At 39.2% G+C, this 23,787-nt stretch overlaps 1 protein-coding gene across 1 annotated transcript in view; it reads left to right on the top strand.

Moving 5' to 3' along the window:
* The window catches only part of ABHD1 (abhydrolase domain containing 1), a gene marked incomplete at its 5' end in the record, with an annotated part of 401,198 nt that overhangs the window by 194,972 nt on the left and 182,439 nt on the right, over positions 1-23,787 (top strand). Inside the window, one exon of the mRNA XM_053710945.1 lies at positions 10,959-11,007. Within this exon, the coding sequence (XP_053566920.1) occupies positions 10,959-11,007 (49 nt within the window). The remainder of the gene's footprint in view (positions 1-10,958; positions 11,008-23,787) is intronic.

Genomic DNA, 23,787 nt, shown 5'->3' with positions numbered 1-23,787 from the left:
AACCTGTAGAAAAGCGAAGAAATGCTGCCTCGGGATAGTATATTCAAATTGTATCTGAGAAAATGATTTAATGACCCCCGTGTCTTTATCCACTAGTTGTTGTAAAAATTCTAATCCTTTTTTTCTCCATAGATGAAAAATACCAAAACTTAATCCTGGGCCAAATTCCGGATGTCCCACCATAGGGAGATACTTGGAAAACCTATAGTTTATTTTGAAATCTACACATAATTTCTGCCATACTTTGACTATGTTACTAACAATCTTATTCTTTAATATCATTGCTGGAATTTTAGATATGGGAGTATGTAAAATAGCTTTTAAGGAAAATGGTTTTATTATACTACCCTCTATATCTCTAAAAGAACAGTGTTCTTTATCGGTAATCCAGTCAATTGCTATTTTTAACATTGCTACCTGATTATATGTTTTAATATTGGGGAGACCAAACCCTCCATAATCTTTATCTAGATACAGTGTATTTTTGGCAAGTCTTACACGCTTTCTACCCCATATGAAAACTTTGCATTCTCTATCATATTTCATCATATCCTTGTTTTTTATAAAAATAGGGAGATTCTGCATTATATACAACAATTGTGGAAATAAAAATGTTTTCAACATCATAATCCTAGCAGAGACCGAAATAGGTAATGGTCTCCACTTCTCCAACACTGTGGAACATTCTAGAAAAAATTTGGAGTGGTTTAGTGAATACCACAATTCTGGATTTGAACTTAAGTATAGCCCTAAATATTTGATTTGATTGACCTCTCGAAAAGGGTGTTGGAAGCTATATTTTTTAGGCCGCTTTATCCACAATAATTCTGATTTTGGCTGGTTTACCTTGTACCCCGAAAAGGAGCCAAATTCATTAATTATTTCCAACAGTAAGGGGATACTTTGTGCAGTTCTTGATAAGAAAAGTATTAAATCATCTGCGTATAAAGATAAAACAACATTGTGGTCCCCCATTTTAATTCCTTGCAGTACCTGCCTGAGTCTAACCGCTAGGGGTTCAATTGAAAGGTTAAAAAGCAGGGGTGACAATGGACAACCCTGTCTAGTCCCTTTCATCAATGTTATTTTTGGTGAAAAATATCCATTTACAAACAGTGTTGAGCAAGGTGCCTTATAGATCAGTTTAATAAATTTGAGGAAGTTACCTGTAATACCGAATTGAGATAATGACGTAAATAGGTGTTCCCATACAATCGCATCGAAAGCTTTTTCTGCGTCTAGTGTTAAAAGTGCCAAATCTACTTCATTTACGTTATGTTTGATTTCAGTTTTATTCCAATAGTAACTCAAGACTAGTAATGCTTTTCGTATGTTTTTTGTTATACTTCTTCCTGGCATAAATCCTGTTTGATCATTGTGGATCAACTTATTTATATACTTCTTCAACCTATCCGCCATAATTGCTGTGATAAATTTATAATCATTATTTAATAATGATATCGGTCTATAAGCATTAGGGTTTTCCGGGTCCTTGTCTTTTTTGTGCAATAAGATAACTGTAGAAGCACAGAAAAGGCTAGATTCTATTTCATGTTTAATAAAATATTGATTAAATAGATCTTGCAATGTACCCCCAATTTCAGTTTTAAGTATTCTGTAGAATTCTACAGGAACTTGGTCCGGGCCAGGAGCTTTGTTTAATTTAGCCTTATCTATTACTGTTAGAATTTCCTCTTCTGATATAGATTTATTTAATTCTATAAGATCCTCTGCAGGTATTTGAGGGAGAGGCACTTTCTTCCAAAAATGGTCTTTGGCCGTTTCATTAACTGTCCCTGCTGAATAAATTTCACGATAGTAATCATACATTACCTTATTTATCTCCTTTGGGGAGGTAATTCTACGATCTCCCATTTTAATACTGCTGATGTTTCTCTTCCCATCATTTCCACTTTTATTTAATTTAGCTAAAAACTTAGCTGACCTTCCCTGATAACTAGAGAAAAAGGCATTCGCCTTCCTATCCTGTTTTGCTATTTTAAGTTTAAGAAAACCCTCTCTTTCTACTTTGGCTTTCCTGTATCTCACCCACGTTTCGTCATTAGGATTATCAATATATGTTTTATAGTTATTTCTTAATTGATTTGCTAATTGTAAGTCCCGGGCTCTCATTTTCTTTTCCCGTTTAATTACATAGCTTTTTATTTCACCACGGAGGACCGCTTTTGCAGCCTCCCAGAAGACCTCTATTTTATGGTAGTAATTTATATTTTCTATTTTGTATTGTTTCCATTTTTGTACTAAAAATCTATTGAAATCAATATCCTGTATCAAATATTTTGGGGAAAAAAAATTATTACTCCCTGATTTCCTAGATCTAATACCTTCTATATCAAGACCGATTATCGCGTGGTCCGATATGACTATATCATCTATCATTGGGTTTAAATCTAAAGATAACATGGACTCATTGACTAAGAAAAGATCTATGCGGGACATTACTTTGTGGGTCTTAGATACACAGGAGAAGTATCTCATATCGGGAAACTTTGATCGCCAAATGTCATGAAGATTTAGTTTGTGTCGAAAGGCTTTAAATAATTTTTCTTCCGCTTTTCTACCTATAGGTCGATTACCTTCTCTTATTCTATCCACCATAGGAACTGGTGTCATGTTAAAATCTCCTGCAATAATCATATTCTTGTTAATATAGGGGAAAAGTTTAACATACAAGTCATCCCAGAACCCTGGCTCTAATCTATTGGGGCCATATACATTACATATAAATAATGAGGCGTTACCATGTTCAATTCCAAATATAATGTATCTCCCCCCCGGATCCCTTAGACTGATTTACTCCTATTGTAAAGTGGTGTTTAGTGCGTTTATCCAGCTGCCCTATCACCTCCCCATGCTGAGGCTTCTGGGTAATATCACTATATACAGTGCAGCATCATTAGACTGATTTACTCCTATTGTAAAGTGGTGTTTAGTGCGTTTATCCAGCTGCCCTATTGCCTCCTTATGCTGAGGCTTCTGGGTAATATCACTATATACAGTGCAGCATCATTAGACTGATTTACTCCTATTGTAAAGTTGTGTTAATGCGTTTATCCAGCTGCCCTATCCCCTCCCCATGCTGAGGCTTCTGGGTAATATCACTATATACAGTGCAGCATCATTAGACTGATTTACTCCTATTGTAAAGTGGTGTTTAGTGCGTTTATCCAGCTGCCCTATCCCCTCCTTATGCTGAGGCTTCTGGGTAATATCACTATATACAGTGCAGCATCATTAGACTGATTTACTCCTATTGTAAAGTGGTGTTTAATGCGTTTATCCAGCTGCCCTATCACCTCCTTATGCTGAGGCTTCTGGGTAATATCACTATATACAGTGCAGCATCATTAGACTGATTTACTCCTATTGTAAAGTGGTGTTTAGTGCGTTTATCCAGCTGCCCTATCCCCTCCCCATACTGAGGCTTCTGGGTAATATCACTATATACAGTGCAGCATCATTAGACTGATTTACTCCTATTGTAAAGTGGTGTTTAGTGCATTTATCCAGCTGCCCTATCCCCTCCTTATGCTGAGGCTTCTGGGTAATATCACTATATACAGTGCAGCATCATTAGACTGATTTACTCCTATTGTAAAGTGGTGTTTAGTGCGTTTATCCAGCTGCCCTATCCCCTCCTTATGCTGAGGCTTCTGGGTAATATCACTATATACAGTGCAGCATCATTAGACTGATTTACTCCTATTGTAAAGTGGTGTTTAGTGCGTTTATCCAGCTGCCCTATCACCTCCCCATGCTGAGGCTTCTGGGTAATATCACTATATACAGTGCAGTATCATTAGACTGATTTACTCCTATTGTAAAGTGGTGTTTAGTGCGTTTATCCAGCTGCCCTATCCCCTCCTTATGTTGAGGCTTCTGGGTAATATTACTATATACAGTGCAGTATCATTAGACTGATTTACTCCTATTGTAAAGTGGCGTTTAGTGCGTTTATCCAGCTGCCCTATCACCTCCCCATGCTGAGGCTTCTGGGTAATATCACTATATACAGTGCAGCATCATTAGACTGATTTACTCCTATTGTAAAGTGGTGTTTAGTGCGTTTATCCAGCTGCCCTATCCCCTCCCCATGCTGAGGCTTCTGGGTAATATCACTATATACAGTGCAGCATCATTAGACTGATTTACTCCTATTGTAAAGTGGTGTTTAGTGCGTTTATCCAGCTGCCCTATCCCCTCCCCATGCTGAGACTTCTGGGTAATATCACTATATACAGTGCAGCTTCATTAGACTGATTTACTCCTATTGTAAAGTGGTGTTTAGTGCGTTTATCCAGCTGCCCTATCCCCTCCCCATGCTGAGACTTCTGGGTAATATCACTATATACAGTACAGCATCATTAGACTGATTTACTCCTATTGTAAAGTGGTGTTTAGTGCGTTTATCCAGCTGCCCTATCCCCTCCCCATGCTGAGGCTTCTGGGTAATATCACTATATACAGTGCAGCATCATTAGACTGATTTACTCCTATTGTAAAGTGGTGTTTAGTGCGTTTATCCAGCTGCCCTATCGCGCTCTCCATGCTGAGGCTTCTGTGTAATATCACTATGTACAGTGCAGCATCATTAGACTGATTTACTCCTAATGTAAAGTGGTGTTTAGTGCGTTTATCCAGCTGCCCTATCCCCTCCCCATACTGAGGCTTCTGGGTAATATCACTATATACAGTACAGTATCATTAGACTGATTTACTCCTATTGTAAAGTGGTGTTTAGTGCGTTTATCCAGCTGCCCTATCCCCTCCCCATGCTGAGGCTTCTGGGTAATATCACTATATACAGTGCAGCATCATTAGACTGATTTACTCCTATTGTAAAGTGGTGTTTAGTGCGTTTATCCAGCTGCCCTATCCCCTCCCCATGCTGAGGCTTCTGGGTAATATCACTATATACAGTGCAGCATCATTAGACTGATTTACTCCTATTGTAAAGTGGTCTTTAGTGCGTTTATCCAGCTGCCCTATCACCTCCCCATGCTGAGGCTTCTGGGTAATATCACTATATACAGTGCAGTATCATTAGACTGATTTACTCCTATTGTAAAGTGGTGTTTAGTGCGTTTATCCAGCTGCCCTATCACCTCCTTATGCTGAGGCTTCTGGGTAATATCACTATATACAGTGCAGTATTATTAGACTGATTTACTCCCATTGTAAAGTGGTGTTTAGTGCGTTTATCCAGCTGCCCTATCCCCTCCCCATGCTGAGGCTTCTGGGTAATATCACTATATACAGTGCAGTATCATTAGACTGATTTACTCCTATTGTAAAGTGGTGTTTAGTGCGTTTATCCAGCTGCCCTATCACCTCCCCATGCTGAGGCTTCTGGGTAATATCACTATATACAGTGCAGTATCATTAGACTGATTTACTCCTATTGTAAAGTGGTGTTTAGTGCGTTTATCCAGCTGCCCTCAAGCTCTCCCCATGCTGAGGCTTCTGGGTAATATCACTATATACAGTGTAGCATCATTAGACTGATTTACTCCTATTGTAAAGTGGTGTTTAGTGCGTTTATCCAGCTGCCCTATCCCCTCCCCATGCTGAGACTTCTGGGTAATATTACTATATACAGTGCAGCATCATTAGACTGATTTACTCCTATTGTAAAGTGGTGTTTAGTGCGTTTATCCAGCTGCCCTATCCCCTCCCCATGCTGAGGCTTCTGGGTAATATCACTATATACAGTGCAGTATCATTAGACTGATTTACTCCTATTGTAAAGTGGTGTTTAGTGCGTTTATCCAGCTGCCCTATCCCCTCCCCATGCTGAGGCTTCTGGGTAATATCACTATATACAGTGCAGCATCATTAGACTGATTTACTCCTATTGTAAAGTGGTGTTTAGTGCGTTTATCCAGCTGCCCTATCCCCTCCCCATGCTGAGGCTTCTGGGTAATATCACTATATACAGCACAGCATCATTAGACTGATTTACTCCTATTGTAAAGTGGTGTTTAGTGCGTTTATCCAGCTGCCCTATCCCCTCCCCATGCTGAGGCTTCTGGGTAATATCACTATATACAGTGCAGCATCATTAGACTGATTTACTCCTATTGTAAAGTGGTGTTTAGTGCGTTTATCCAGCTGCCCTATCCCCTCCCCATGCTGAGGCTTCTGGGTAATATCACTATATACAGTGCAGTATCATTAGACTGATTTACTCCTATTGTAAAGTGGTGTTTAGTGCGTTTATCCAGCTGCCCTATCACCTCCCCATGCTGAGGCTTCTGGGTAATATCACTATATACAGTGCAGCATCATTAGACTGATTTACTCCTATTGTAAAGTGGTGTTTAGTGCGTTTATCCAGCTGCCCTATCCCCTCCCCATGCTGAGGCTTCTGGGTAATATCACTATATACAGTGCAGCATCATTAGACTGATTTACTCCTATTGTAAAGTGGTGTTTAGTGCGTTTATCCAGCTGCCCTATCACCTCCCCATGCTAAGGCTTCTGGGTAATATCACTATATACAGTGCAGCATCATTAGACTGATTTACTCCTATTGTAAAGTGGTGTTTAGTGCGTTTATCCAGCTGCCCTATCCCCTCCCCATGCTGAGGCTTCTGGGTAATATTACTATATAGAGTGCAGCATCATTAGACTGATTTACTCCTATTGTAAAGTGGTGTTTAGTGCATTTATCCAGCTGCCCTAATGCCCTCCCCATGCTGAGGCTTCTGGGTAATATCACTATATACAGTGCAGCATCATTAGACTGATTTACTCCTATTGTAAAGTGGTGTTTAGTGCGTTTATCCAGCTGCCCTATCACCTCCCCATGCTGAGGCTTCTGGGTAATATTACTATATACAGTGCAGCATCGTTAGACTGATTTACTCCTATTGTAAAGTGGTGTTTAGTGCGTTTATCCAGCTGCCCTAACCCTCCTTATGCTGAGGCTTCTGGGTAATATTACTATATACAGTGCAGCATCATTAGACTGATTTACTCCTATTGTAAAGTGGTGTTTAGTGCGTTTATCCAGCTGCCCTATCCCCTCCTTATGCTGAGGCTTCTGGGTAATATTACTATATACAGTGCAGTATCATTAGACTGATTTACTCCTATTGTAAAGTGGTGTTTAGTGCGTTTATCCAGCTGCCCTATCACCTCCCCATGCTGAGGCTTCTGGGTAATATCACTATATACAGTGCAGTATCATTAGACTGATTTACTCCTATTGTAAAGTGGTGTTTAGTGCGTTTATCCAGCTGCCCTATCACCTCCTTATGCTGAGGCTTCTGAGTAATATCACTATATACAGTGTAGTATCATTAGACTGATTTACTCCTATTGTAAAGTGGTGTTTAGTGCGTTTATCCAGCTGCCCTATCCCCTCCCCATACTGAGGCTTCTGGGTAATATCACTATATACAGTACAGTATCATTAGACAGATTTACTCCTATTGTAAAGTGGTGTTTAGTGCGTTTATCCAGCTGCACTATCCCCTCCCCATGCTGAGGCTTCTGGGTAATATCACTATATACAGTGCAGCATCATTAGACTGATTTACTCCTATTGTAAAGTGGTGTTTAGTGCGTTTATCCAGCTGCCCTATCCCCTCCTTATGCTGAGGCTTCTGGGTAATATCACTATATACAGTGCAGCATCATTAGACTGATTTACTCCTATTGTAAAGTGGTGTTTAGTGCGTTTATCCAGCTGCCCTATCCCCTCCCCATGCTGAGGCTTCTGGGTAATATCACTATATACAGTGCAGCATCATTAGACTGATTTACTCCTATTGTAAAGTGATGTTTAGTGCGTTTATCCAGCTGCCCTATCCCCTCCCCATACTGAGGCTTCTGGGTAATATTACTATATACAGTGCAGCATCATTAGACTGATTTACTCCTATTGTAAAGTGGTGTTTAGTGCGTTTATCCAGCTGCCCTATTGCCTCCTTATGCTGAGGCTTCTGGGTAATATCACTATATACAGTACAGTATCATTAGACTGATTTTCACCTATTGTAAAGTGGTGTTTAGTGCGTTTATCCAGCTGCCCTATCCCCTCCTTATGCTGAGGCTTCTGGGTAATATCACTATATACAGTGCAGCATCATTAGACTGATTTACTCCTATTGTAAAGTGATGTTTAGTGCGTTTATCCAGCTGCCCTATCCCCTCCCCATGCTGAGGCTTCTGGGTAATATCACTATATACAGTGCAGCATCATTAGACTGATTTACTCCTATTGTAAAGTGGTGTTTAGTGCGTTTATCCAGCTGCCCTATCCCCTCCCCATGCTGAGGCTTCTGGGTAATATCACTATATACAGTGCAGCATCATTAGACTGATTAACTCCTATTGTAAAGTGGTGTTTAGTGCGTTTATCCAGCTGCCCTATCACCTCCCCATGCTGAGGCTTCTGGGTAATATCACTATATACAGTGCAGTATCATTAGACTGATTTACTCCTATTGTAAAGTGGTGTTTAGTGCGTTTATCCAGCTGCCCTATCCCCTCCCCATGCTGAGGCTTCTGGGTAATATCACTATATACAGTGCAGTATCATTAGACTGATTTACTCCTATTGTAAAGTGGTGTGTAGTGCGTTTAACCAGCTGCCCTATCCCCTCCCCATGCTGAGGCTTCTGGGTAATATCACTATATACAGTACAGTATCATTAGACTGATTTACTCCTATTGTAAAGTGGTGTTTAGTGCGTTTATCCAGCTGCCCTATCCCCTCCCCATGCTGAGGCTTCTGGGTAATATCACTATATACAGTGCAGCATCATTAGACTGATTTACTCCTATTGTAAAGTGGTGTTTAGTGCGTTTATCCAGATGCCCTATCACCTCCTTATGCTGAGGCTTCTGGGTAATATCACTATATACAGTGCAGCATCATTAGACTGATTTACTCCTATTGTAAAGTGGTGTTTAGTGCGTTTATCCAGCTGCCCTATCACCTCCCCATGCTGAGGCTTCTGGGTAATATCACTATATACAGTGCAGCATCATTAGACTGATTTACTCCTATTGTAAAGTGGTGTTTAGTGCGTTTATCCAGCTGCCCTATCCCCTCCCCATGCTGAGACTTCTGGGTAATATTACTATATAGAGTGCAGCATCATTAGACTGATTTACTCCTATTGTAAAGTGGTGTTTAGTGCATTTATCCAGCTGCCCTAATGCCCTCCCCATGCTGAGGCTTCTGGGTAATATCACTATATACAGTGCAGCTTCATTAGACTGATTTACTCCTATTGTAAAGTGATGTTTAGTGCGTTTATCCAGCTGCCCTATCCCCTCCCCATACTGAGGCTTCTGGGTAATATTACTATATACAGTGCAGCATCATTAGACTGATTTACTCCTATTGTAAAGTGGTGTTTAGTGCGTTTATCCAGCTGCCCTATTGCCTCCTTATGCTGAGGCTTCTGGGTAATATCACTATATACAGTACAGTATCATTAGACTGATTTTCACCTATTGTAAAGTGGTGTTTAGTGCGTTTATCCAGCTGCCCTATCCCCTCCTTATGCTGAGGCTTCTGGGTAATATCACTATATACAGTGCAGCATCATTAGACTGATTTACTCCTATTGTAAAGTGATGTTTAGTGCGTTTATCCAGCTGCCCTATCCCCTCCTTATGCTGAGGCTTCTGGGTAATATCACTATATACAGTGCAGCATCATTAGACTGATTTACTCCTATTGTAAAGTGGTGTTTAGTGCGTTTATCCAGCTGCCCTATCCCCTCCCCATGCTGAGGCTTCTGGGTAATATCACTATATACAGTGCAGCATCATTAGACTGATTTACTCCTATTGTAAAGTGGTGTTTAGTGCATTTATCCAGCTGCCCTATCCCCTCCCCATGCTGAGGCTTCTGGGTAATATCACTATATACAGTGCAGTATCATTAGACTGATTTACTCCTATTGTAAAGTGGTGTTTAGTGCGTATCCAGCTGCCCTATCCCCTCCCCATACTGAGGCTTCTGGGTAATATCACTATATACAGTGCAGCATCATTAGACTGATTTACTCCTATTGTAAAGTGGTGTTTAGTGCGTTTATCCAGCTGCCCTATCACCTCCCCATGCTGAGGCTTCTGGGTAATATCACTATATACAGTGCAGCATCATTAGACTGATTTACTCCTATTGTAAAGTGGTGTTTAGTGCGTTTATCCAGCTGCCCTATCCCCTCCCCATGCTGAGACTTCTGGGTAATATTACTATATAGAGTGCAGCATCATTAGACTGATTTACTCCTATTGTAAAGTGGTGTTTAGTGCATTTATCCAGCTGCCCTAATGCCCTCCCCATGCTGAGGCTTCTGGGTAATATCACTATATACAGTGCAGCTTCATTAGACTGATTTACTCCTATTGTAAAGTGGTGTTTAGTGCGTTTATCCAGCTGCCCTATCACCTCCCCATGCTGAGGCTTCTGGGTAATATCACTATATACAGTGCAGTATCATTAGACTGATTTACTCCTATTGTAAAGTGGTGTTTAGTGCGTTTATCCAGATGCCCTGTCACCTCCTTATGCTGAGGCTTCTGGGTAATATCACTATATACAGTGCAGCATCATTAGACTGATTTACTCCTATTGTAAAGTGGTGTTTAGTGCATTTATCCAGCTGCCCTAATGCCCTCCCCATGCTGAGGCTTCTGGGTAATATCACTATATACAGTGCAGTATCATTAGACTGATTTACTCCTATTGTAAAGTGGTGTTTAGTGCGTTTATCCAGATGCCCTGTCACCTCCTTATGCTGAGGCTTCTGGGTAATATCACTATATACAGTGCAGCTTCATTAGACTGATTTACTCCTATTGTAAAGTGGTGTTTAGTGCGTTTATCCAGCTGCCCTCATGCCCTCCCCATGTCGATGTGTCTGAGTGAAGTCACTTTAGTTTGTCAGATCTTTTGTCTTTTCTTGCAGATACCGGCAAGTCATTGGGAAGTTTGTAGACGTTGATTATGTCCTCCAGGTAAGTCACGTATTTGTATTTACTCCTCAAATGTCCCCAGTATTTCTCTAGGATGTTTCAGTCTAGGAATTTGAGAGATGTAAATGTGACTGTTGCTATTGGGGTGTGATTATCATTTCATGACAGCTCTAATGGATATATTACTTGTACATCACATAAAAACGCTCCTCGTAATGGAGATGTCAGTAAAGATTTTACTTCTGTTGCATCTAAGTTTAATTTTGAAATGGATGTTTATTACATCACAAACAATAATAATTACTTTGTAATTTCATAAACGTCCTTACTCATGTACAAGTTCTATATCTATATTAAGTTACTTCATTATGGAATCTTCACACAGCCGTATAGTCCGCACGTATTTCAGCTTTAAGATTTAACAAGTTCTGAACCATATTCAAAATAATGTTTTTTTCCTGGGCCTGGATTCAATCACGATGTGTCTACAGTCAAACACAAGTGAATATAACAGCTGCCAGGAAATCGGAATGAATATAAGTCGGAGCATTGAAATGCATTGTTTGTTTTTTTTAAACTTTATTTATAATCCAGATTCATCACAATATGGAAATCACAATATACAATATAGCAAAATTTACATTTGTATGATACAAAGAGGGAATTTGACAACCCTCATCCCCCAAAATAGGAGGGAGAGAGCCTTCCCATGTAGGTTATCTCCACACTGAGACGTTAATCTGGTTCTTTTCCTTTTTCTATAAAACATCAAACAACTAACACAAACCATAAAACAATAAGTACAAGGCCTAAGTAATCCTATCGAATCCCTCCACTCCAGGGGGAGGGCGGGGGGGGGGGCAGAACCCCCTGGCACCTTTATCAAAGGAAGAAATGGTCTACTATGGAGCAGGACATGTGTGGTCAGATTGACAGGAGGGGGGGCAGCGATGGAGAGGGACACCATTTCCCTCGCAAATTTTCCTCTAATATAAACGTTGAGTTGCGGAAGGGATAAAGTATTTTATGTCTTACTTGTGGAGAGATGTACAATAAATAAGGTTTCCATTTGTGAATACAAATTTTGATTCTCCTGTCAAGGTCTCCCTGTACGTCCGCCTGCTCCAACAGGGCCTGGGTGTGTACCGCCCCTATCAGTTTCTTGAAGGGCGGGGCCCTATCTTTTGCCCAATATTGCATGATTAGTCTCCGAGATTAGTCTCCGAGTGTAGAAATTTCTGATGTAGAGGTGTAACCCCCAAATCAGTCAGGAAAATAATATTGGAGGGAGTTAAAGCTATATCCTGCTGCAGTACCCTCTGGAGCCAAAACCTGATTTTACCCCACAGTCTCTTTAGTTTGGGACAGTCCCATATCAAATGAATGAGGTCAGGTGATGCAAGGGAGCATTTGTTACACTTGTCAACTGCCTGAGGGACCAATCTAAGTCTTAATTTGGGGAGAATATATGCATGATGAATTAGTTTAGTGTGTGCCTCTCTTGAATAAGCTGAGAGAGTGGCTGCCCTAACTCTCTGAAAGCTAGCTGCAATCTCCTGTGTCGTAATCAAGATGTCTCTTGTCTCCTGCCATTTGTTATGTATTGTTTGAAGGACAGACTGCTCCAAGTGATTTGTGATTTCGTTATATATGCGAGTTATGGAGTGTGATCCCTGTTTCGTCATGCGGACTAATCTATCCATGCTAGAATTTGTGTTTGTAAGCTGGTTATCTGAAATGAGAGCCCTAACAAAGTGTCTACACTGAAAATATGCAAACATGGTATCAGAAGGGACAGCATAGGTTTCTCTTAGCTCTTGGAAGGGGAGAACCTGAAGCATGCTAGGATTGATGATATGCGCAATAGAGGTCAGGCCAGAGGCCTTCCATCTCTGAAAGGCCCGAGTGGTGAAACCAGGTATGAACCTAGGGTTCCCCTGTATAGGTAGGTATTTGGTCACTTTATGGTCTATGTTCCAGAATCGACATAACTTGTGCCATGCCCTCAGCGGGTCTCTAAACAATATGTTCTGAGAGATGTGATGGGGCAAAGCAGGCAAGGTAGAGTGCGGGAGATAAGCTAAGTTCAACGGTGATGCACAATCCACCTCCACAGCGTGGCTAAAATATTCAGATCCAGTCAACCAACCAAGAACTAGCTTAGTTAACGTTGCCCAGTTGTACCACTGAATGTTTGGGAACCGAAGGCCCCCCGCCTCCAGTGGCATAGATAGTTTAGTTATATTGATCCTATGCTTCTTTTGATTCCACACAAAAGAGGCAAAAGTAGAAGAGATAACCTGTATGTCCCTGTTGTGAAGTAACAGAGGAAGCATTTGCAAGGGGTACAAGATTTTCGGCAGAATTACCATTTTCAATAAGTTGTCATATTATTTGGATAGCACTGCTAAGATTTTCATAAATATACTATCAGTTTATGGCAGGGTTAAAAAGCAATACAAATAACAATTTTCCTTAAAGATAGAAACCCTTAACCAACATGCACCTACTAGACCATACAATTAATATAAATATCTGAATTCTTTTATTTAGTTAATATCCATAAACATATTGAAATATATTTGCAATAAAAGGAAACTAAATAATATTATAGGCGCTTGAAAACTATTTAAATATGCTATGCAAAATTCATACACGCTTATCTTAAAAACCCACCTTATTTATAAATAACCTTTAACATCCAAGCAATACAATAGGAAAATATATATATTCTGCTATTTAACTGCAATTTATCCTACTCTGCCACATACAGTAATAATAAATGCTTATTTTAAATGTTTGCATACAAATAGGCAGGCTAAGAGCTATCTAAGACAATGGCACACAGTTTAAAAGTATAATCTGCTCTTTAAATCTATTAACTGTAAAGGCTATGCATATGACTTATCTTATAAAACCCAGAAAACTGTATCTTTAAACTGCAGTGACTTTAAAATATCACATGTAATTAGCAGCCCTCTTCTTTTATATATATACTTTACCAATTTTGAACCAATTCGTAGCGGTCTTTAGGTCATCTCATTTGAAAGAAGGTTTTTGCACAAATCAAGGATAAGTTTTAAGCTCCTTGTTGAAGTGAAATTTTTTTCAGGTATATCGCAGCCAAAATCAGATCACTAATTTTCAACAAGTTACAGACAACTCTCCCTTGTGCATTCAACACTCCCATTATATAATCATTGATGACATCATGTGGGTGGCACTACGGGAGCTGACCTTCCCATTGGTTATCTGGGAAGTCTAAATCGGATTGGCCCTTGGAAATTTCATTTTTAACAGCCAGAAAGAACCTTCTGGCTGTAGTTCTCGCAACATAACACCAGGTGGCAGCATACAGTACAACATAGCAATACAATACAGCATTTCTGAACTTTTTTTTTTTTTTTTTTTTAAACAACTTAATTATTTTCATAAAGTGGTTATTTAATCAGGTTACACTCTCTGCATTAATCATATATAACCCCAATTACAGATGGTTAATATTAGGTTATTTTTTCTGATTATTCTGATACCAAATACGTTATATTATTAACATTTATTATATTAAGGTCATTTAATACTGCTAATTATTAGCTTAAAATGCATTACAATTTTATCGGTATCCTGGCATTTATATGTGAATAATAGCTTATTTTTAATTCAGTATTGTACTGTATTCCAAGTGAATCCTGTCTATGTAGATCTGAAATAAAAATAAATAAATGTTAATGATCACTTCTCTTCAGGTCCATAAACATCTATTCATGTTCTTAAACACACAGAGGCTAAGATATTCATGCTTTCAAAATATACACATATATATACACACATATATATATATATATATATATATATATATATATATATATATATATATATATATATATATATATCATATCCATTAAAATATATACAGTTGTTTTGAAATCATAATGTAAGTCATGTGCCTTCACTGTATTATCCTAACATTCTAACTTTTCAGTAACTTCAGTTGCCAGACTTTTTGTCTCATACTCACCACATGGGGTCAATCCACGAGTAGTTGTAAAAGTCTTAATGCAGCATATTTCCTGTTTAGCTAGTAGTGCAGATGTGTATTTGATGTTTAAGGATGATTAACACCTATGTGCATAAAAGCTGTTTCCCTATGATTCTGATCAGTTCCAAAAGGGTATTTCAAACATTTTGTCTCCATATATTTTGTGTGGTGTCGCCTATCTGACAATTTATCCTCTTAATTTGCCTTTTATGACTCATCCTGTCTCAAACTGTAAGCTGATTATAGCAAATTTGGTATGGCCTCATGTTCCATTGTATCAAAGTGCTGTCATTTAACATTGGTTCCCAGGCAATCATGCAGAGGTTCCTGAAACTGTGTTAATTTTAGTTCCTTGCTAAATTATACAATTGCATAATTTAACATATTGAGTGTGTGAGATCTCCCAGAGATAATCCTTTGTTCTCTTTTTAGCCAAGAATGTCTCCTGTGCAATTGGAGTGGGGGAGATCTCTTAGAAATAATCCTTTGTTTTACAGACCATGTGCACATCCACAGATTTATTAAATAAAGTTAAATATACTTCTATATATTATTTAATAATATTTCAAATACCTTGACATAAATCCCCCTTTCCAATTCAAAAATAGGTAGGACACATGTATTTGAATTGGATCAAAGTTAGTGGTATTTGGTGAGGATGTTGACCGTACACATCATGGACAGTCTTCTATGTAGATAGTCTGTCGATTTTTAGCCTTCATGTTTATCAGCTAGGCATCTTTGAACTACAGTATGTCTTTAGTTCATTTGGGGATATGACACTTCATTCTCCCTCTATGACTTGTAGTTGGGATTTGGGATGACATGCCCGTAATTGATTGATATGGACCCATTTATCTATGAAACCTTCATTTTTGGGGATTCTTATTTTATAGGCCACTGGAGATATTTTGTCAGTAATGGCAAAAGGACCTTTCCATGAGGGAAGAAATTTCTTCTCCCTAACCTGATCTCTTACAAAGTTATAAAGATAAACTTTATCATTTATTTCATATTCCTTTTTGGATGTTTTGAGATCATAATAGGTTTTAGTGGCAGTTGCGGCTCTTTCTAAATTCCTTTGAGCAAATGCAAAGGCATATTGCAGGTGCTTTCTTAGGTTTTCCACATATTGATGTGTATTGGCAGCGTTTATCAAGTTTTGGTCTGATGTACGGTATAGCAGATGCTGAGGTAGAACTATTCTTCTACCAGTCATCAGCTCAAAAGGTGACATTTTGGTAGCACTACTTGGAGTTGCTCTTAATGCCATTAAGACTAGAGGTAGTTTTACATCCCAGTCTTTACCTGTTTCACTCACAAACTTTTTGAGGATTTTAACAATGGACTGGTTGTACCGCTCTACACCACCACTTGAGGCAGCTCTATAAGCAATATGGAGCTTTCTTTTAACCCCTAGTATTTTCCACATTTTGGTCATCACTTCGCTAGTGAAGTGGGTCCCCCGATCTGATTCGATTCTTTGGGGCAAACCAAATCTGGAGAATACATGGTTGATGAGCAACGCTGCACATGTTTCCGCACTATTGTTAGGTGCACTAATGCACTCTACCCATTTAGTGAACAGGCATGTTACGGTTAACATGTATTTGTTACCTCTTGATGATCTTGTTACCGGGCCAATAAAATCGATTTGTATATCTGACCATGGCATTACCATCCCCCTTTTCTGCAATGGCGCTCTATGCGTTGGTGCAGTGGGTTGAAACTGTGGGCAGATTAAACACCCTTGACAGTAGGTTTGAACATCTTTCAACATGTGTGGCCAAAAAGCGTAATCACGCAATATTTCGTACGTGAGTTTGGCACCACGATGACCAGATGTGGGAGCATCATGGGCATGTTGAAGCATTAGACCTCTGTACTTGGTGGGTACTACCCATTGCTGAATGCCAGTTTTGGAGGTTCTAATTAACAAACCATCCTGTAACTTGAATTGTGATCGGGATTTCATTAAGATTCTAAGATCTTCTTTGCCAATACAATCCTCTTTTGAGATGGGGTTGCTTTCAGGATCTTCTATGTGTTTATAGAAGATGCCTACAATGGGGTCTTCTTTTTGACTAGTGATCAGGTCCTCACTAGGAGAATCCTGACTCCATTGTACCAAGTTAGGCTCACTCTGTTGTTTTGCCTGGTTTCTGGTAATGGCTTCTACCTGAACTGCACCCATTAAGTGGTCAATATTAAGGAGTTCTCCAGTTATGGCTCCTTGTTTGGCTAATGAATCCGCAAGGTCATTGCCTTCCTTATCAGGACCTAGAACTCTGGAATGACCCTTGGTCTTTTTCCAGTGTATGGTTAAATCATTGGATACCACCAGATTATCAATCTCGCAGAACAACTTGCCATGCTTGACTGGTTTGTTATTGCTTTTCTGCATGCCATTTCTTTTCCAAGTTGGCAGGTATTCAACAAAACTGTCACGCACATAATTTGAGTCAGTTATGATCACAAATTCATGAATACCATGTTCAATAGCCATTTCAATGGTTTTGAAAACAGCAGTTAGTTCTGCAACTTGCATGGATCTTGGTCCAATGTTGAAACCTACAGATATATTTGGGAATCCATTTGCCCCAGTTATACCAATGCCAGCGACTAATCTGCGCTCATTATCAATAGTGGCATGGTAAGAACAACCATCAACATACACCCAAGGTAATGTTTGGCAATTTTCCTCATTGTACATTTTATATGGGGAAAGCAATTGTTCTTCCAGAAAATCATCTTCTGATAATTCTTCCCCAGGATCTCTAGCAGTACAGTCGTGGAGCTCAGCAAGCCCTTGTGCGACTGGATTCTTTTTATTCTGCTTGTAGCGAATTTCTAAGGGCCAGCCTTGTAAGGAAAGAGTCCAAGCTGTTATGCGGCTATTAGACAAATTCCCATCTTTTATTCTCTCACTTTGCAAATATAGCAAAGGCTGGTGGGCCGTTTCCACAATAATTTTCTCGCCCTGTATATAGCTGCGGAAATTTTGTAGAGCCCATACAGTAGATAAGAGGGCTTTTTCGCAATCGTTAAATTTTATTTCTACTGGGGATAGATTCTTGCTCGCATAAGCAATGGTTTTGTTCAAATTATCATGCTTTTGGTATAAAACAGCACTCATGCTTATATCTGTGTAACCCAGTGATGTGCGGTGACTTCAGAGGCTGGTGAGGCAGTGTCTAGGAATCGGATACGCCTTCATTCTTTAGATATCCTTTGTTGAAGAAATAGCAATTGCACATGGGCGAGCCAATATCTATATGCAGCCACCATTCAGTATCTACTGAGCATATTTAGATATGATTTTCAACAAAGGATATCTGATTTTCTTCATTCTTTTGATATCCTTTGTTGAAAAGCATATCTAAATATGCTCAGTAGCTATTGAGCATATTTAGATATGAATTTCAACAAAGGATATCTGATTTCCTTCATTCTTTTGATATCCTTTGTGGACAAGCATATCTAAATATGCTCAGTAGCTAATGAGCATATTTAGATATGATTTTCAACAAAGGATATCAAAAGAATGAAGGAAATCAGATATCCTTTGTTGAAATTCATATCTAAATATGCTCAATAGCTACTGAGCATATTTAGATATGCTTTTCAACAAAGGATATCAAAAGAATGAAGAAAATCAGATATCCTTTGTTGAAATTCATATCTAAATATGCTCAGTAGCTACAGAGCATATTTAGATATGCTTTTCAAAGGATATGTGTGTGTAGTGTATATCTGCATGTGTATGTATATGTGTGTAATTGTATACATGTGTGTGTGTTTAGTGTATATCTGCTTGTGTATGTATATGTGTGTAATTGTATACATGTGTGTGTTTAGTGTATATCTGCATGTGTATGTATATGTGTGTATACATGTGTGTGTGTTTAGCATATATCTGCATGTGTATGTATATGTGTGCATACATGTGTGTGTGTTTAGTGTATATCTGCATGTGTATGTATATGTGTGTATACATTTGTGTGTGTTTTTGCCTTTACAACAACACAAGTACATTAGTTATCATAATATCTAGTTGCAAGTTCAACACATACAAACCAAAATAATGTAACATGTCTATCTATTGTACGTTGTATTATTTCTATCTAGAAATAAATCTCACCTCCATCTTAGCAAAAAGAAGAAAAAGAAAAAAGAGAAAACTTTGTGGCCCTTTGAGACAGAAGTTTGGACACCCCACAATCTACAAGAACACAAGTGTGTGTGTTATAAATAATATCAACTAACTAACTTCATCAAGTGCCGCCAGCCGCCACCTACCTAAAAAAAGAATGTGATTCAATAGATTGGCAGCCTCAGTCTCTCACTATAAGTCAGACTCAGAGTCACACAAAGCTCCCTCCCAATAGCCCCCACTCTTCATTTAACCAGGTATATTTTTCACAATTGAGCAGTGACAGCCATTTTACCCCATGGCTGCTAGTAACATAAAAATCAACATTTTGTCTCTCTGCAGTCTGCACTCTGCACCACAAATGAACAGCAGTTTGACCCCCTTGACTGCCACTTATTTACTTCTGCTCCATATTTGTAATGCAGTGATGCATATGAGATATTTTACATTAATTAAACCTATGGACTTTAAAAAACTGGACAAATAAATAACTAGTATCAATAATTTCCACTACATATTGCCTATTATTTAAATACACCTCTCCTCATTTACATCTTGCCTTCCCTAGGTAGAACAAAAAATTGACTTGCAAATTTTTGGATATGGACAGTTGGACACCATTAATAATTGGGGGTATTTCAGTAATTATTGGGGTTCTTAGCAGCCCCAAGATCCCTCTTGAGCTGACTCAATAGGTGAGAGCCCCAGTACTTTATGTCACAGACTACTGTGGTCACTTTATAGTCCTGCCCCCCCATACTGTATATAGTGGTACTGCATAGTGACACTGTTTACCCCCTCCCCTCATGCTGTAGTAACAAGGTCTGTAATTTGATGGTTCCACAAACAAACACAATTGCGACCTCAGCACCCCCTGTAGCTTTGCCCCTGGACAGACAATAAGCACTGTGATATTACTGTGACACTGGCACCAATTAGCTCAGACAATAAGCATTGTGATATTACTGTGACACTGGTACAAATTATCTGAGACAGATAATAAGCACTGTGATATTAATGTGACACTGGCACCAATTAGCTCAGACAATAAGCACTGTGATATTACTGTGACAGTAATATCACAGTGCTTATTGTCTGAGATAATTGGTGCCAGTGTCACAGTAATATCACAGTGCTTATTGTCTGAGATGCTTGGTGCCAGTGTCACAGTAATATCACAGTGCTTATTGTCTGAGATAATTGGTGCCAGTGTCACAGTAATATCACAGTGTTTATTGTCTGAGATACTTGGTGCCAGTGTCACAATAATATCACAGTGCTTATTGTCTGAGATACTTGGCGCCAGTGTCACAGTAATATCACAGTGTTTATTGTCTGAGATAATTGGTGCCAGTGTCACAATAATATCACAGTGCTTATTGTCTGAGATAATTGGTGCCAGTGTCACAGTAATATCACAGTGCTTATTGTCTGAGATGCTTGGTGCCAGTGTCACAGTAATATCACAGTGCTTATTGTCTGAGATAATTGGTGCCAGTGTCACAATAATATCACAGTGCTTATTGTCTGAGATAATTAGTGCCAGTGTCACAATAATATCACAGTGCTTATTGTCTGAGATGCTTGGTGCCAGTGTCACAGTAATATCACAGTGTTTATTGTCTGAGATACTTGGTGGCAGTGTCACAGTAATATCACAGTGTTATTGTCTGAGATACTTGGTGCCAGTGTCACAGTAATATCACAGTGCTTATTGTCTGAGATACTTGGTGCCAGTGTCACAGTAATATCACAGTGCTTATTGTCTGAGATACTTGGTGCCAGTGTCACAGTAATATCACAGTGTTATTGTCTGAGATACTTGGTGCCAGTGTCACAGTAATATCACAGTGCTTATTGTCTGAGATACTTGGTGCCAGTGTCACAGTAATATCACAGTACTTATTGTCTGAGATAATTGGTGCCAGTGTCACAGTAATATCACAGTGCTTATTGTCTGAGATAATTGGTGCCAGTGTCACAGTAATATCACAGTGCTTATTGTCTGAGATAATTAGTGCCAGCCCAGTATCACAGGATATATTGCTTGAAATCACAAAAATGTATTGTGCTATCATCTATGATATAACACTTACAGAATGCCAAAACACCATGATTGTCTTTCTAAATGAGCTTCTGTCAACACCAATAACAAATAGATTTTATTAACATATGATTATAAAATGTTCTGATATAATTTTGTTAATTAGACTGGTACAAAAATAATAAATAATTACAGGTTTGCTTGGTAAAAAGTGTTAATATTGAATATGCTAATAAATATACTTCAAAAGTATAAAAATAGTTGTATGATCTATATTAAAATGTAAATAAATGAATGTATAGAAAGTATACATGTAACATTACTTTTAAGGAAAAGAAGTACAGATCTGTATATGACATCCATAGATAACTGCATGAGAGGTGCAGACAGTGGGACCAAGAGGCACGCGATGCTATAAAGGCACAAGCCACAGAAGCACACGCTGCTAGTTACAGCCATCATTACCTGCTTGTGGAGCCCCTGGTACTGTGCGTCTTATATGCAGGTTCTCATATATTGTAAACTCCTAGTGCTGCTAATACCCCAAAACTCAGACCCCTGATCACATTACATCTCCATTCCATTTGCACCCCTCTGAGTCAGCACATTAAGGCTACTACTGGTCACATTTTATTTAAAAACATCACAAGTGTTTGCTCATTTCTGAATCTGCAGGTGCGAAATAGTCCAGCAATGTATTTGCAACTCCTCTTACACTTTTCTAAGTCCAAATTCTACACTAAAACTTTTATGAACACTCCACAAATAAAGTGAATTTATGAGCCAGATAATACAAAATAATACAACCCATTTTCACTACTTTCCTTAAAGGGACAGCATACCCTACATTTTGTCCCCTTAAATTTGTTCCCAATGATCAATTTTACCTGCTGGAGTGTATTAGATTGATTACAAATAACTAATTTTCCTTTATTGGGCATTTGAAATTGGTGATTTTGCCTGTGGTATCTTTGCTTATACTGAAAGTTTTTACACTTAATACTAGGCTTATAGAAAAGCTGTGAAAATGTAGCTAGGAGAAGAAATTACACTCCCAGTAGGAGGTAGGAGAGATGAGTAACAAAATATTAATGTTTAATTGTTCCCTCCAAGTTTACAGATAGAGATAATAAAAAGAAGCATGTGTGTGTACAAAAAGGGATAACATAAGGCTATATGATTTCCCTGCAAGCTCAACCCATTTTGATGGGTTGTGATTTTAAAGAGAAAACAGCTATAAACCTAAAGAAGCATTCTAATATATTATGCAGCTGGTTTAACAAGTCATAATTTGGAAACACATTGAGGGGGAAAAAAAATTCAGTTCACTGTCCCTTTAACCACAATCATAGCGAATGCACATCTTGTAAAAATCCCACCCGGTGTCTCCTGAGCTGTATCCCCTAAATAACTCCAGAGATGTACACACTGATTTAGCCTACACCCCAAGCTCTGTTCCTAATCCAGAATCATTCAGCAAGCAACATCCTTTACCTCCAACCTCATCCTGCATCCCACTGCGATAATATCACTGAAACAGGTCATCACCAGTCAATAGTGAGTATTCCCAGTATACTAGCATATTATTTTTGGTCAGTTAATATCTAGATCAGCAATACATAGAAACCTATCTGCAGGTGAGCATTTATGATTGTGTAGTTAGTAATCTGGGATCAGGTTCCTTTATGATGTGCATCACAGTATGGGTAGATATAGTGCAGTCAGATCTTGCAGTGGTGGTGTATTAACAAAATTCTAATAAATTAATAAATATAACATGTATTCTTTATTCAAGGATCACCATTTTACTTGAGTCTTTTATAGTCTTACTAGTCCTAAAGCCCGTTCACACGGGCCATTTTTTGCAGTACAGTGGTCCCATCCCTTGTGTTCTCTCCCTCCCACTCTCTTTTGCTTTCTCTCTTTCGCGCTCTTTCTCCCCCTCTCTTTTGAGCCCTCTCTTTTCCCCCTCTCTTTTGCACTCTCTCTCTATCTCCCCCCCTCTCTCTCTATCTCCCCTCTCTCTCTCTCTCTCTCTCTCTCCTCTATCTCTCTCTCTCTCCTCTCTCTCTCTCTCTCTCTCCTCTATCTCTCTCTCTCCTCTCTCTCTCTCCTCTCTCTCTCTCTCTCTCTCCCCCTCTCTCTCTCTCTCTCTCTCTCTTTTGAGCCCTCTCTTTTCCCCCTCTCTTTTGCACTCTCTCTCTATCTCCCCCCCTCTCTCTCTCTATCTCCCCCCCCCTCTCTCTCTCTCTCTCTCTCTCTCTCCTCTATCTCTCTCTCTCCTCTCTCTCTCTCTCTCTCTCTCTCTATCTCCTCTCTCTCTCTCTCTATCTCCTCTCTCTCTCTCTCTCTCTCTCTCTCTCTCTCTATCTCCCCTCTCTCTCTCTCTCTCTCTCTCTCTCTCTCTCTCTCTCTCTCTCTATCTCCCCTCTCTCTCTCTCTCTCTCTCTCTCTCTATCTCCCCCCTCTCTCTCTCTCTATCTCCCCTCTCCCCCCCTCTCTCTCTCTCTCTCTCTCTCTCCCCTCTCTCTCTCTCTCTCTCTCCCCTCTCTCTCCCCTCTCTCTCTCTCCCCTCTCTCCAGATCG

This window comes from Bombina bombina, chromosome 4 (assembly GCF_027579735.1).
Source record: "Bombina bombina isolate aBomBom1 chromosome 4, aBomBom1.pri, whole genome shotgun sequence".
Lineage (NCBI taxonomy): Eukaryota > Metazoa > Chordata > Amphibia > Anura > Bombinatoridae > Bombina > Bombina bombina.
Note: the sequence above shows the minus strand (reverse complement) of the source record. Positions and strands in the feature narration are given on the sequence as shown.